The sequence below is a fragment of the Pituophis catenifer genome, unplaced genomic scaffold (assembly GCF_029215685.1).
Source record: "Pituophis catenifer annectens isolate HBS135680 unplaced genomic scaffold, rPitCat1.0.hap2 SCAF_10, whole genome shotgun sequence".
NCBI classification, from domain to species: Eukaryota; Metazoa; Chordata; class Lepidosauria; order Squamata; family Colubridae; genus Pituophis; species Pituophis catenifer.
Window position 1 is genome coordinate 9,026,343 of NW_027256890.1, and position 16,414 is coordinate 9,042,756.

Consider the following 16,414-nt stretch of genomic DNA (forward strand, 5'->3'; position numbering starts at 1 on the left):
AAGTGTACAATTATGATGATAGAATAAATCTGAAAAGAAATTGAAAGAAAGTATATACTATTAGAATACAGGAGTTGCTCGGATACCAAACAAGGAGAATATTCCATAGCAAAGAAGATAGAAAGGAGAGAGGAGGAGAGGGTAGGAAGAGGAAAGGGAGGGAGGGAGAGGAAGGGAAGGAAGGGGAAAGGAGAGGAAGAGTAGGGGACAGGAGTAGGAGAGAAGGGGGAAAAGAAGAGAGGAGTGGAGGAAAGGAAGGGGAAGTAGGATGAGGTCGGAGGAGGAAGGAGAAAGTAGGAGGAAATAGAGGAAGGAAGAGAAGGGGAGGAGAAGAAGAAGGGTTGTTGCGAAATGAGGGAAGAAAGGGTAGAAGAGCAACTCCGAATGTAATTAAAATGCCTTATTTTAATGCTTTCTTTAAGGAAAACATGTATAAGTAGGATTAATTGTGTATAAGAAAATATACATTTTATATTATGTGTATAAGAAATAAAACTGAAACTTTTCCAAAAAAAAAAGGAATAGAATAAGAATAAGAATGAATAGAATAGAATAAGAATGAATAGAATAAGAATTCTAATTAGGAGTCTAAGTAGGAGTCGTGAGGACTCCTACCCATTACCGTGAGAGGGTAATGGTGACTCTTCCGATTATCTTAGTCTTGCTTCCTGGACATTTGAAACCATCATTATCGACCCCTAGGCCATGTCTAGGCCAAACTTGTATTATCACTCTAGTGTTAAAATGTATTCTAGGGCAAAGCTTCTTGTGCTGCGAGATTCCCCCCTCTCGCAGGCCTGGCCCTCTATGTTATCGAGGGCCCACCTTAATGACGGATCTTGGGACCCCGAGAGGTGGCATGTCGCAAAAAGGGGATTGAGGGGTTTTTTAAAGACTTTTTTAAATAGACTTTTAAGGGGTTCTGAGGGTGGGGGAGGTTATGTGGGTTTGGGGGAAAACCCACGGGGGTTGGAGACCAGTCCGGCTGCTATTAATGGTGCCGTAGGGGGTACGGACTCTGGGGGAAAGGGGACTGTTAGAATGCCCTCTAGTGAGGGCTTCTCTATTAACACGCTGAGTGGGAGGGGCAGGTATGGCGGGAGCAGGGGGCCATATCATGTGGTGGGGGCACGTGCTCGCTATCTCCGAGCGATTGCGTGCCCCGGTCCCCTTAGCTCTTCCCATTCCCCAGGCTGCTTAGAGTCTCAGTGCCCGAGTCTCCGGCTGATGTTATGTAATGCCAGGTCCGTAGTAAATAAAGCCCCCCTCATTTGTGATCTTATTCAGGAGGGGGGAGCGGACCTGGCAGGTATCACGGAGACCTGGTTGGGCCATGAGGGGGGAGTTCCCCTCGTGGAGATGTGCCCATCAGGCTTCCGTGCATTTCATCAGCCGAGAACTCAGGGCAGGGGCGGGGGGGGTGGCGGTCATTTTAAAAGAAGGTCTTGATCCGAGGGAGACCACTGTACCTCAGATAGCCGGATGTGAGTCCCTTTTTGTGAAATGGGGTCGTGGGGTGCAGATGGGTCTGTTGATCACGTACCTGGCTCCCTGCCACGTGGCAACGACCCTGCCCGAACTCCTCAATGTTATAGCCGAGGTGGCGGCTGATACCCCCAGACTTGTGGTCATGGGGGATTTCAACCTGCCATCCATCGGTGAGACATCTGAGGTAGCTCGGGAGTTCATGGCTTCCATGACGGCCATGGACCTGACCCAAGTAATTCACGGCCCTACTCATATGGGGGGACACACTCTGGACTTAGTTTTTATCTCTGGTCAGTGGTTGAGTGGCCTTGATATAGGGGATGTAGATATTGAACCCTTGTCATGGTCTGACCACTCGCTCCTTCGACTTGACTTTCTGACCGCCGTACCCCGTCGCAGGGAGGCGGAACCGACCAGGTGGTTCCGCCCCAGGCGCCTGATGGACCCTGATAGGTTCCAGATGGAGCTTGGGCCATTTCCTGAGACTCTAGCTCATGACTCGGCTGATGACCTGGTGGCCGCCTGGGATAGGGCGGCTGCCGGGGCTTTGGACCGGGTCGTGCCTTTGCGGCCTCTGACCCGGCACCGAACTCACTTAGCTCCTTGGTTTTCCCAGGAGCTGAGGGTGATGAAGCGCCGGAAAAGACGCCTAGAGAGCGGTTGGAGGGCCAGTCGTTCCGAGTCTGACTTGACACTGGTAAGGTCTCATATTAAGACCTACCTAGTGGCGATAAAAGCGGCGAAATCTAGCTATTTTGCCGCTCTTATCGCGTCATCAGATAACCGCCCAGCCACCCTGTTTACGGTGACCCGCTCCCTCCTCCATCTGGGAGCGCAGGAGGACCCCTTGCAGGGCCGAGCTGAGGATTTTGTACAGTATCTGGATGATAAAATAACTCAGATTCGGGAAGACTTGGCCGCCGACTGGGTTAGTTCAGACGAGATGACTGAGGCAGGCCTTGAGAGTGTTATCTGGGAGGAGTTCGATCCTGTGGCTCCCGAGGACGTGGACAGGATCTTGGGGCGGCTGAACGCAACCACATGTTTATTGGACCCGTGTCCCTCCTGGTTGGTGCTGGCTTCCCGGGAGGTTACACGAGGCTGGCTCCAGGGGATTATTAACGCTTCTTTGAGCGAGGGTGTCCTGCCGGCCGCCTTGAAAGAGGCGGGTGGTGAGGCCTCTCCTCAAGAAGCCATCCCTGGATCCGGCTGTTTTGGCTAACTATCGTCCAGTCTCCAACCTTCGCTTTATTGCGAAGGTTGTTGAGAGTGTGGTGGCGCGACAGCTTCCCCAGTACCTGGATGAAGCTGTCTATCTGGATCCGCTCCAGTCCGGCTTCAGACCTGGGTACAGCACGGAAACGGCATTGGTCGCGTTGGTGGATGATCTCTGGAGGGCCCGGGATAGGGGTTCTTCCTCTATCCTGGTCCTATTAGACCTCTCAGCGGCTTTTGATACCATCGACCATGGTATCATGTTGCGCCGGCTGGAGGGACTGGGAGTGGGGGGGCACCGTTTTGCGGTGGTTCTCCTCCTATCTCTCCGACCGGTCGCAATCCGTGTTGACAGGGGGGCAGCGGTCGACCCCAAGGCGCCTTGTTTGTGGGGTGCCGCAAGGGTCGGTCCTCTCGCCCCTCCTGTTCAACATTTATGTGAAGCCGCTGGGTGAGATCATCCGTGGTTTTGGGGTGGAGTTCCATCAGTACGCTGATGATACTCAGCTGTACATTTCCACCCCAGACCATCCCAATGATGCCTTGGAAGTGATGTCCCAGTGCCTGGAGGCCGTGCGGGTCTGGATGGGAAGAAACAGGCTTCGACTCAACCCTTCCAAGACCGAGTGGCTGTGGCTGCCGGTGTCCCGGTATAGCCAGCTGACGCCATCGCTGGTTATTGGGGGCAAATCATTGGCCCCCACGGAGAGGGCCCGCAACTTGGGTGTCCTCCTGGATGTGCGGCTGTCTTTAGAAGGGCATATGACAGCCGTGGCCAGGGGGGCTTTTTGTCAGGTTCGCCTGATACGCCAGTTGCGCCCCTTTCTGGACCGGGACTCCCTACGCACGGTCACTCAAGCACTCGTCACTTCTCGTCTGGACTATTGTAACGCTCTCTACATGGGGCTCCCCTTGGGGTACACCCGGAGGCTCCAACTGGTGCAGAATGCGGCTGCGCGGGGGATTATGGGAGCGACGGGGCGCTCCCATGTGACTCCTCTCCTGCGCGAGCTGCATTGGCTTCCGGTGGACTTCCGGGTGCGCTTCAAGATGTTGGTGATCACCTTTAAAGCGCTCCATGGCTTAGGGCCAGAGTACTTACGGGATCGCCTTCTGCCACCAATAGCCTCCCACCGGCCGGTTCGCTCCCACAGAGAGGGCCTCCTCAGGGTGCCGTCGGCCAGACAATGCCGGCTGACGACCCCCAGGAGGAGAGCCTTCTCTGTGGTGGCACCTATCCTATGGAACAATCTACCCCCAGAGATACGAGTGATCTCCGACCTTCGGATTTTTCGTCGGGCCCTAAAAACTCATTTTTTCCAGTTAGCCGGTCTGTCTTGATTTTAGGGTTAGTTTTAAAATTTTAATATTCATTTTAATTGACAAGTTTTAAATTATGGGCCAAATTTATAAATTATTTTAACTTTATTTTTTAACTGTGATGTTTTGTATAGATGTTTTTATCTTGGCTGTTCACCGCCCTGAGTCCGAAAGGAGAAGGGCGGTATAGAAATTTGAATGAATGAATGAATGAATGAATGAATGAATGAATAAATAAATAAATAAATAAATAAATAAATAAATAAATAAATAAATAAATAAATAAGAATAAGAATAAGAATAAGAATAAGAATTAGAATAGAATAGCAATAGCAATAGCAATAGCATTAGCCCTTTGATTTATATACCGCTTCGCAATGCTTTCCAGCCCTCTCTAAGTGGTTTTACAGAGTCAGCCTCTTGCCTCCAACAATCTGGGTCCTCATTTTACCCACCTCGGAATGACGGAAGGCTGAGCCTGGTGAGATTCGAACTGCCAAATTGCAGGCAGTCAGCAGGCAGGCAGAAGTAACCTGCAGTACTGCACTCTAACCACTGCGCCACCGAGGCTCAGAATGGAAGGGAAGGGAAGGGAAGGGAAGGGAAGGGAAGGGAAGGGAAGGGAAGGGAAGGGAAGGGAAGGGAAGGGAAAGGAAAGGAAGGGAGCTTGGCGGTCTCTTAGTCCAGCCCCCTAATTAAGTGGGTTTTGTACAAATTCAGACAAAAGGACTCACCAATCTGAGTTGTTGACGGCATCTCCAAAGCCTGGCGTGTCAACTATTGTCAGCTTCAGCTTGACTCCTTTCTCTTCGATGTCCACGGTATGTTTCACAATCTCTACCGTCTGATTTATTCTTTCTTAATAGATAAAAGGACCAAGGAAAAACAACAATGGAGGTTGGTTAGCCCCATGGTCTTCTCCAAGTCCCAACTCAGGAGTCAACCCCAGGTTGCATCTGCTCTCCCTTTCCCTCCAAAATAGCCAATGGGCTGGGTGGCCTTGGCAGGCCTACAACAGTTGGCCATGACCATATGGTCATGCCTCCCTGTTGTAGCCCGCCAGTGGCCAGCGGAGCTGGTAGCAGATTCGGACAGTGATGAGGTTGGGGAGGAACATGGGCCAGTCCTGGAGTCTGGGGAAGGCTCTGATGAGGGCTCTGCGTCGGAGGCAGAGATGAGGCCAGGGCCGTCCGACAGTTATCAGCTGCCTTCGGAGTCGGACATCAGTGAGGCAGACGAACAGCTGGAGCCTGTTCCCAGTATGCACATGTGAAGAATTGCCAGACGAAGGGAACAGCTAAAGAACAAGGGTCGACTCAGGAGTAAAGCCACAGGTGGATAGTGAATGGCTCCTCCCAGAGGGAATAAAAGAGGAGCGAAAGGGGAGTGGAGTTTGCAGGAGACAATTAGTTGTCTTAATTGGTTCGTGACTCTCCAAGACTCCTTGCCAAGTTTTGAAGATATCAGCCTGGCAGCTCTCCAAGCCAGATAAGGTCTGTGAGCATAAATTCATCCTAGAAAGACTTTGCTGGATGTGAATGAGAGAAATTCACAGTAACTTAATAAAAAGGGATAGTTGTCGGGGTAAGGAGTCTGCTTCATGCTCTTGGGGAGCCTAGGTCAGTACACCACTGCACCCCGTGTTGTGGCTCCGTTGCCTGAGCTTGGGCTATCGACAGATGCAGACTCTGAGAGTGAGGGAGAGGAGATGGCAAGGCCTCCCTCTCCAGGACCCTCCTCTCTGGCAATGCCTCCGGAGGACACCGAAAGCCAAACGATAGGCTCAGAGCCAAGCACGTCCCCGCAGCCACAGGTGGACAGCGATGAAGAAGATAAGTGCTGGCTGGACCCGCGACAGAGGCGCAGGGAGAAGCGCGCGCAGCAGAGGGGAAGGCGTGCCAGAGATTAGCTGAGTCACTGGACCATACCCCACAGGGTATAAATGTGGGTGTGGTGGCCGGTTCAGTTTGTGACGAGCAAAAACTGGAAATACTCCATGATCTCTGTGTTACTGGACTTTGCCTGCTTTATCGGACTGCATTTGGATTAATCCTTGTATTGTTGACACTCTGCCTGTTTTATTGGAATGCTGGCAGTCTAATCTTTGTTTTGTGTGAGTAAAGTCTGAATTGGCAGCTAGCCACTGGGTTGCTGCCAGCTTTATCTTCGAAGAGTTTTGTCGTGTGGCTTATTAATTCCGGGCCGTCTGTGGGGGTGCGTGTGGGGTACGGGGACAGAACACCCCATTCCCCCTGCTCCATCTGAGCCATCGCAGGCGTTCGACTCTGGCTGACCCTCCGTGGACACTTAACTGTGGCTCATCCACCCCAGGCGAGCCACTTCTCCAGGGGTGAAGTTGGCATGGCCCTGTGGGCCCGACCAATTGTCCCATTCTGGGTGTTGGTTAAGTCAGTGCCATCACAATGGTAAACCATCTTCTGTACTTTTACCAAGAATGGACAGAACATTCATGGAGAAAAAAAATCTGTGTGATTGATAGCAGTCAACAAGGACTTGATGGCACAGCTCAATCAATCAATCAAAATCAAGGACAATATAAGTCAGTTCAGTGGTGGGATTCACCGGTTGTAACAACTGGTTTGATTCGCACGCCCTCCGGAGGCCAGAAATGGGCCCGTTTCCGGACTTCAGGTAGGCCCATCTTTTTGCCCTCCCCAGGCTCATAAGTCACTTTTTCCAGTGCTGTTGTAACTGAATGGTCACTAAGAGAACGGTTGTGAGTCGAGGACTATCTGTATAAGGGACAAACTCAGGGGTGAAATGTAAATTTTTTTACTACCGGTTCTGTGGGCGTGGCTTAGTAATGTGACTGGGTGGGCGTGGCCAACTTTTTTTTTTTTTTTAACTTTTCAAAGCATTTTTTCTAATGCTTTGAAAAGCCTCTGCCGATCAGGCAACTCAGCTGGGATCGTCAGAGACTTTTCAAAGCATTTTTTTTACCACCTCTTTGGCCAAGAGGTTGCAGAAAAAAATGCTTTGAAAAGCCTCTGAGGATCCCAGCTGAGCCGCACGATCATCAGAGGCTTTTTTTTTTAACTTTTAAAAGCATTTTTTCGTCGGAAGAGGTGGTAGAAAAAATGCTTTTAAAAGTAAAAAAAAAAAGCCTCTGATGATCGCGCGGCTCAGCTGGGCATTGGGGAGGGGGGCGCACAGGGATTTTTGCTACTGGTTCTCCGAACCACCCGCCGCCAACGCTACCGGATCGGGCGATCCGGTCCGAACCGGGAGCATTTCACCCCTGGACAAACTCATCCATTACATCGAAGCATGCTTTCATCAATTCCGTCATGTGGTTTTGGGCCTGGAGAGATCGCAGTTGGTCAATGAATCAGCTTAGTTTGTAAAAAACAGATCCTCTCGGATTACAAAGACGCCCAAACCCACACGCTTCTACCAAGAACAAACAATTAAGATCCACAAGTTATAAACATTATGGGGGAATTGTGCTCTTGGCTGATCATGAGGACTGATTAAGAACGGTACCCTCAGCGTTGAGAAGTTTTCGGTCTTTGTAGAGATCTGTCAGAAAGAGGCTGTTCACCAGGGTTGATTTGCCCAGACCAGATTCTCCTAAAAGAACAAAAATCAAACAATTCTTTTTTTAAAAAAAAATATGCATATCTTGGAATGAGTCAGAAATGCCATCTTCAGAAATGGTACAGCAGAACTGACACTATCTTCTCTCTGTACCTGATATTCTTATTTAGGACATTCTGTCCTTGCAGAGAGACAATATTTCAGTCTAATTTTTAATCTGCATTCTCAGTGAAAGGGAGGGGAGGGGAGGGGAGGGGGAGAGGAGAGAAAAAGAGAAGGGAAGAGAAGAAAAAAGAGAAGGGAAGGGAAGGGAAGGGAAGAGAAGGGAAGGGAAGGGAAGGGAAGGGAAGGGAAGGGAAGGGAAGGGAAGGGAAGAGAAGAGAAGAGAAGAGAAGAGAAGAGAAGAGAAGAGAAGAGAAGAGAAGAGAAGAGAAGAGAAGAGAAGAGAAGGGAAGGGAAGGGAAGGGAAGGGAAGGGAAGGGAAGGGAAGGGAAGGGAAGAGAAGAGAAGAGAAGAGAAGAAAAGAAAAGAGAAGAGAGAAGAAAAAAGAGAAGGGAAGGGAAGGGAAGGGAAGGGAAGGGAAGGGAAGGGAAGAGAAGAGAAGAGAAGAGAAGAGAAGAGAAGAGAAAAGAAGAGAAAAGAAGAGAAGAGAAGAGAAGAGAAGAGAAGAGAAGAGAAAAGAGAAGGGAAGGGAAGGGAAGAGATCGGGAGGGAAGGGAAGGGAAGGGAGGGGAGGGGCGGGAAGAGGAGAAGAGAAGGGAAGGGAAGGGAAGGGAAGGGAAGGGAAGAGAAGAGAAGAGAAGAGAAGAGAAGAGAAGAGAAGGAGGAGGGAGAGAGGGAAGACAAAGAAAAAGGGAGGGAGGGAAGGGAGGGAAGGAAGGAAGGAAGGAAGGAAGGAAGAAAGGAAGGAAGGAAGGAAGGAAGGAAGGAAGGAAGGAAGGAAGGAAGATTAAACAGCATTCCTCCTTTTGATTCATCCACCCCTGGATGTCCACAGATGGTCTACCTCTAGCCCGGATGAGGTTGAACTTGCAAGCTATTCACAAGTGGAACCTTGGCTGACCATTTCTAGCTAATCTTGGATGACCTTGGAAGATCTACCAAGCCCAGAATGTTTAGTCCATCCCAGAACTGTTCTATCGGGAAGCTGAAAACCCCATCTTTTGGTAGAACCACGTCCATACTTAAAAAGAGAACATCCTGAACCTGGGTGTTCCCTCACCTGCCACCATGAGGGTGAAATCGAAGCCCTTCTTCACCGATTTCCGATGGACCTGATTGGGCAAAGTGGCAAAGCCCACATACTGCTTCTCATGGTCCTGAGAAGGGGAGATAAGCAGCCATGGGTCAGACTGGGGGAAAAAGGAGAGAATGAGAAAGGAAAAAACTTCTGGTCTGTACAATAATCATATCAACTCTTGAGGTTGGCTACTCCTGAGAGTAAAGTCCGGAGCTGTTCGCTTAGATTGGGTCTTATAGGACAGGCATCTCCAACCTTGGTAACTTCAAGACTTGTGGACTTCAACTCCCAGAATTCCTCAGCCAGTTTAAGACTTGTGGACTTCAACTCCCAACCAGCTGAAGACTTGTAGACTTCAACTCCCAGAATTCCTCAGCCAGTTTAAGATTTGTGGACTTCAACTCCCAGAATTCCTCAACCAGCTGAAGACTTGTAGACTTCAACTCCCAGAATTCCTCAACCAGTTTAAGACTTGTGGACTTCAACTCCCAGAATTTCTCAACCAGTTTAAGATTTGTGGACTTCAACTCCCAGAATTCCTCAACCAGTTTAAGACTTGTAGACTTCAACTCCCAGAATTCCTCAACCAGTTTAAGACTTGTAGACTTCAACTCCCAGAATTTCTCAACCAGTTTAAGATTTGTGGACTTCAACTCCCAGAATTCCTCAACCAGCTGAAGACTTGTAGACTTCAACTCCCAGAATTCCTCAACCAGTTTAAGACTTGTGGACTTCAACTCCCAGAATTTCTCAACCAGTTTAAGATTTGTGGACTTCAACTCCCAGAATTCCTCAACCAGTTTAAGACTTGTGGACTTCAACTCCCAGAATTCCTCAACCAGTTTAAGACTTGTAGACTTCAACTCCCAGAATTCCTCAACCAGCTGAAGACTTGTAGACTTCAACTCCCAGAATTCCTCAACCAGTTTAAGATTTGTGGACTTCAACTCCCAGAATTCCTCAACCAGTTTAAGACTTGTGGACTTCAACTCCCAGAATTCCTCAACCAGTTTAAGACTTGTGGACTTCAACTCCCAGAATTCCTCAACCAGTTTAAGACTTGTAGCAGAGCTATCCAAAGGAGCCTGGATAGCTCTGCAGACTAAGCATTGTAATTTAACACCAACTGTCTGCAATTAAAGTAAGTTCGAATCTTACCAGGCTCAAGGTTGACTCAGCCTTCCATCCTTTCTAAGGTAGGTGAAATGAGGACCCAGTTTGTGGGGGCAATAAGCTGACTTTGTATAAATATACAAAAGGATGAAGGCTATTGCTTAACGCACTGTAAGCCGCCCTGAGTCTCCGGAGAAGGAAGGCATATAAATCAAATTTTTTTAAAAAAACTCCCAGAATTCCTCAACCAGGGCCTCCGGGGGGAGGGGGGAGGCCTAGAAAGCCTCTGGAGCCTGTGGAGAGTGAAAAACGGGCCCTCTGGGTGTTGGAAAATGGGCTGTTTCCGGCCTCCGGAGGGCCTCTGGGATGGTGGGGAAGGCCATTTTCGCCCTCCCCAGGCTCCAGAGGCTTTCTAGGATATAGTGATGGACACCAGAAGACCTCCAAGGTCCCTTCTAAGCTCTGTTATACTGTAATTCTGCCACTGCTCTAGAGAGTTTTCATAATTTCTCAAAAACCTAGTTAAGGGTATGCTAACCTACTGGATAAGAACCAAGAACAAATTTGCCAGAATGGATTCATTTGGTCAATTGCCCCTGTCCAGTGAAGGCTAGGAATATAAAAAAAGACGTTTTTTTTCTCTCTAGCAAAAGTGGATCTGTGTTTCTATTTGCAATTTCCTTTTTTTTTTTTTTCTGCATTTGCTCAAAAGGAAACGAGCATTGGGTTGATGCCCTTGTTCACACACACACACACAACAGTCTTAAAATCCCCGGCTTTCAAAATCTCCACAGCTGGGTTTTACACAACGACGACGCAAATCAAAATTGGAAAAAAAAAACAAAAAAGAGGCTTTAGGAGAATGCGCAAATCTAGGCCACAGCGCTCATTCCAGAATGCAATCTTTTGCGATTAGAAAGACTCAATTGCTTCTTCTGAAAGAAAAGAGCAAAAACGCAGTAAGATTATTTTCCAGCAGAGAGCCAGAAAAATATGAACGGGAAAGCCCGTTAGTAAAGGAAAAAGCAGAGTTTGCAAACCGTGGCAATATAATCAGCTTTTTTCGGATACATTTTGCCTTCTGAAGTCAAGGTTGGTACACAGTGGCCTCCAAAAGAAATCAACAGATTTTTCTTTTTCCTTTTTATGTCAACATGGACATCGGCTGATCTGACGCGTCCTTGATATGTCCGATTCCCATCATCAAAGGCCACCCTAGCTAAAAGTTATGGGTGCTGGAGTCCCATCCCAATATAACATTGTTTCTCAACCTCAGCAACTTTAAGATGTGGGGACTCCCAGCTCCCAGTTTTCCCCAAATTTCACCATCAGATCATAATTATCGGATCATAATTTGGCTCTGCAACCCAACAAGAGAGACACAGACTTCAGAGGATCATTAGAACGACAGAAAAAACAATGGCTACCAACCTGCCTTCCATGGAGGACCTGTGTACTGCATGAGTCAAAAAGATCTACAGACCCCTCGCATCCTGGACATAAAGTGTTTCAACTCCTACCCTCAAAACGACGCTATAGAGCACTGCACACCAGAACAACTAGACACAAGAGCAGTTTTTTCCCAAATGCCATCACTGTGCTAAACAAATAATTCCCTCAACACTGTCAAATTAACTACTAAGACTGCATTACTATTATTCTTCTCTTCCTTACTAGTACCTATCTCTTCCCACTTATGGCTATATCCATGTTGCTTGTATCTTTATAACTTATATTGTTTTTACTGTTTCCTAGTATGATTTGATTGCTTATTAGCATCCTATGACGATCGCTAAGTGTTGTATCTTATGATTCTTGACGAATATATTTTATTTTTTCTTTATGTACACTGAGAGCGTATGCACCAAAGACAAATTCCTTGTGTGTCCAATCACACTTGGCCAAGAAAGAATTCTATTCTATTCTATTCCATTCCATTCTCCTTCCTTATTTCCCTATTCTATTCTATTCTATTCTATTCTATTCTATTCTATTCTATTCTATTCTATTCTATTCTCTATATATTCTATTCTATATATATTCTATTCTATTCCATTCCATTCTCCTTCCTTATTTCTCTATTCTATTCTATTCTATTCTATTCTATTCTATTCTATTCTATTCTATTCTATTCTATTCTATTCTATTCTATTTTCTAATTAGCAACTCATGGACAATCCCAACGTAGGATGCACACCATCTACCGATCTGCTCACCTCATCCACATCCGCTTCATCTTCTGTTCAGACAATATTGGGGTTAACAGCTGGGAAGATCTCCCCAAACCATAATCTCAAACATCCTTGTATGTAATTTTTGTTCCTCCCCTTCTTTGTCAACGGTCAAATCAGAGCAGCCCACAGAAAGCCACCGATGGATGCAAACCACAAAATAACCTTGACCCATCACCATCTCTTCCAATTGGCCTCACCAGCTAGATGACCTACAAGATCCCTTCCAACTCTGTTAATCTCAACTAATCTAAAACTCTTAACCGTCAGCAATTTTTGACCTAATAAAGGAGTATATTCATAGTTCGGGGTTGAAATGAAGGGTCCTTGGTGCTCTCTGAGCCTGGTTGTTTTCTTGCAGACCTTTCATGACCCAACTAAGTTACATCATCAATGATGATCTAGCACTGATGATGTTACCTAGTTTGGGTCATGAAACGTTTGCGAGAAAACTACCAAGTTCAGAGAACACCAAGGACCCCACAGTACTTTCTCCTCTTCCCCCTCCTCCTCTCTGCAAACGTCATTCCCTTCTAGCACTGATGAGGTTCCTTAGTTAGAAATAGAATAACAGAGTTGGAAGGGCCCTTGGAGGTCTTCTAGTCCAACCCCCTGCTTAGGCAGGAAACCCTACACCACTTCAGACAAATGGTTATCCAACCTCTTCTTAAAAACTTCCAGTGTTGGAGCATTCACAACTTCTGGAGGCAAGTTGTTCCAATGATTAATTGTTCTCACTGTCAGGAAATTTCTCCTTAGTTCTAAGTTGCTTCTCTCCTTGATGAGTTTCCACCCATTGCTTCTTCTCCTGCCTTCAGGTGCTTTGGAGAAGAGCTTGACTCCCCTCTTCTTTGGGGCAGCCCCTGAGATATCGGAACACTGATATCATGTCTCCCCTAGTCCTTTTTTTCATCAAACTAGACATACCCAGTTCCTGCAACCATTCTTTATATATTTTAGTTCTCCAGTCCCCTCATCATCTTGGTTGCTCTTCAGTTGGGTCACAAAACATCTACAAGAAAATCACCAAGCTCAGAGAGCACCAAGGACTCTTCATTTTTGTCCTGAACGTTTTCTTCCCTTGCACTTGGATGAGAAGATGATGCTTCTCCTGGGTTATCCTTCTCTCTAAGGCAGCCCCTTTTCGCCCCCCCCTCTTCCCATCCGCCCATCCACCTACTCCTTCCTTTCCAGTTTGGTCCTCGCTCTGCAGTTATTCTGGTACCTTCAGCTTGGCAGACGGACTCCGTTGGGTTTGAGTGCGGGGCAGAAGAAGCTTTTCCACTAATTGCTCTTGCAGGATGATGGAGTCCATCGGAAGGAATTGTGCAGAAGGGCCCCCAGGGGCATCAAACTATAAATGGATAAGCGCTGAGGAAAACAGCCCCCATTCGGGAGTTCTTATCCAGTTTTGACTAACTGTATCTGGCAGGCACCAGTCCGCCCACCCACACGTACACACACAGACACACTCACACCCAGCCAGAGGGCTAGGATTTCCTGTCCAACTCTTACAGGCTTACTCAGAGGGAAGGGAGGAGAAAATGTGTGTGTGTGTGTGTGTGTGTGTGCGCGCGTGTGTGTGTGTGTGTGTGTGTGTGTGTGTGTGTGAACACAAAGGAGAACATCCACTGGGGCTAATAGGAAGCTTCCTAGAGGGAGCATTGTCACCCTGATCGTGGCTACGGAGCCTTAGGGGGTTATAACAAAGGCTTTGGAATAGGAATTGGGGGGGGGAGGTGTCAAATCGGCTATTCCTCCCATACTTTTTGATAAATAGAGAGGTGGGGGGGAGGGAGAGAGGGGTGGGAAGGGGAGGGAGGGAGAGACAGAGAGGCAGGCAGGCAGAAAAGGATAGATGAGAGAGGGAGAGACGGATAGATAGACAGATGTCATAGATAGATAATGGATGGATGATATAAAATGATAGAAATAGATAGATATTAGGTATGGAGAGAAAGAGAGAGAGAGAGAGAGATCGATTAGGTATGGAGAGAGAGTAGGTATGGAGATAGATAGATAGATAGATAGATAGATAGATAGATAGATAGATAGATGATAGATAGATGATAGATAGCTAGATGATAGATAGCTAGATAGATGTGTAGGTGGGTGGGTGGATGGATGGATGGATGGATGGATGGATGGATGGATGGATGGACAAATGAAGACAGATAGATAATAGAAAATGGTACATAAAAGATAAGGAGAGGGAGAGGGAGGGAGGGAGGGAGGGAGGGAGAGAGAGAGAGAGAGAGAGAGAGAGAGAATGTCTTTATTGGATTTCAACATCAAACAGTAAAATGCAAACTCAGATAAAAGAGAAAGGGGAAGGGAATGACAAAACAAGTTTAAAAGTGACCCCAAAAATATACAACAAACAAATACAACTAAAAGGGACCTCAACTTTATTTTAGTACAGAGAATTTCACAATACAATACACCCACCTCTTTCTAAGTTTAAACAAATAACACCCATCTATTTTAATATACTAACAGTCAACATACTAAGAAAAAAACCTAAAGAGGTGGACGAGTGCTGGTCTCTTGTGGCTGCACAATGACTCAAGGCTAGCTCCTCACTTGATTCTTCCTCCTTGCCTGGCTGGGAATTCCCAACAAACACAACAGAGATTATCATTTTTAAATGGGGATTTTAATGCCCCCAAAACATACACAGATCCTCCTTCTGTACGGGCACAAAACTCACCCAGGCGGTTCAGCTAAAGAATCGTTCTTGCATTTTGTTGCAGTAAACCTGACTTGCTCATTCTTTCAACCACTTCCCAATTCTGTTTTCTTTTGCCCAAGTCAACTATTGTGCAATAAGGAGGAAGTGGCTCCTTTGCCCAACAATTTGCTAGAAATTTACTTATATATAATATAATCTGCACCTCCATAACTGTCTGGTTTGGTTCTGCAACCCAACAAGGCAGACACAGACTTCAGAGGATAATTAGAACGGCAGAAAAAACCATGGCTACCAACCTGCCTTCCATGGAGGACCTGTATCCTGCACGAGTCAAAAAGAGGGCTGTGAAAATATCTACAGACCCCTCGCATCCTGGACATCAACTGTTTCAACTCCTACCCTCAAAATGACACTATAGGGCACTGCACACCAGAACAACTAGACACAAGGACAGTTTTTTCCCAAATGCCATCACTCTGCTCAACAAATAATTCCCTCAACACTGTCAAACTATTTACTATTACTAAGTCTGCATTACTATTAATCTTCTCATCGTTCCTATCACCCATCTCCTCCCATTAATTCTATTCTATTCTATTCTATTCTATTCTATTCTATTCTATTCTATTCTATTCTATTCTTTAAAATAATTTTTATTGAGTATTTTACATTTTAAAACAAAACACACAATAGCAAAAAACAAAAAAACAAACACACACACATCAGATGTTAAAATACAATACTAACAACAGATATATACAATTTTACAACTTTCTGCATCGACTTTTGTCTTTACTCTTAGCTTTTATCCTCCCGTTTCTCCTCTTTATTTTTAAATATTCATAATTAACTGTTTTGTTAGCAGGGTCATTATTTACATTCATATCCAGTATGTCAATATCAAATTTCACTTTATATTCAGAAATCAAATTAAGAAATAAGAATATTCTACTCTACTCTACTCTACTCTACTCTACTCTACTCTACTCTACTCTACTCTACTCTACTCTACTCTACTCTAATTCTATTCTTATTCTATTTTATTCTTATTCTATTCTATTAATTCTATTCTATTCTACTCTACTCTAATTCTATTCTTATTCTATTTTATTAATTCTATTCTATTAATTCTATTCTATTCTATTCTGTTCTATTCTATTCTACTCTACTCTAATTCTATTTTTTTCTATTTTATTAATTCTATTCTATTCTGTTCTGTTCTGTTCTGTTCTGTTCTGTTCTGTTCTATTCTATTTTCTATTCTATTCTATTCTATTCTATTCTATTCTACTCTACTCTACTCTACTCTACTCTACTCTACTCTACTCTACTCTACTCTGTTGCTTAAACATGTCATAGGGAAGAGGAGGTGGACATATTCTCCCAAGCACCTGAAGGCAGGACAAGAAACAATGGATGGGAACTAATCAAGGAGAAGACCAACCTGGAAATAAGGAGAAATTTCCTGGCTGGGAGATCAATTCATCAATAGAACAGCTTGCCCTCTGGAAGTTATGGGTGCAAGAGGAGACCGGGCACAATTTGTCTGGAATGTTA

The 16,414-nt window shown here is 46.0% G+C and overlaps 1 protein-coding gene across 1 annotated transcript in view; it reads right to left on the reverse strand.

The window, feature by feature from the left end:
- Positions 1-13,555, reverse strand: part of SEPTIN5 (septin 5) — a 27,082-nt gene extending 13,527 nt beyond the window's left edge. Inside the window, exons 1-4 of the mRNA XM_070951626.1 lie at positions 13,391-13,555; positions 8,804-8,933; positions 7,528-7,614; positions 4,758-4,881 (exon numbers count right to left, since the gene is read on the reverse strand). Coding sequence (XP_070807727.1) covers positions 4,758-4,881; positions 7,528-7,614; positions 8,804-8,933; positions 13,391-13,480 — 431 coding nt within the window. The 5' untranslated portion in view covers positions 13,481-13,555. The remainder of the gene's footprint in view (positions 1-4,757; positions 4,882-7,527; positions 7,615-8,803; positions 8,934-13,390) is intronic.
- Between the last annotated feature and the right edge of the window lie 2,859 nt (positions 13,556-16,414).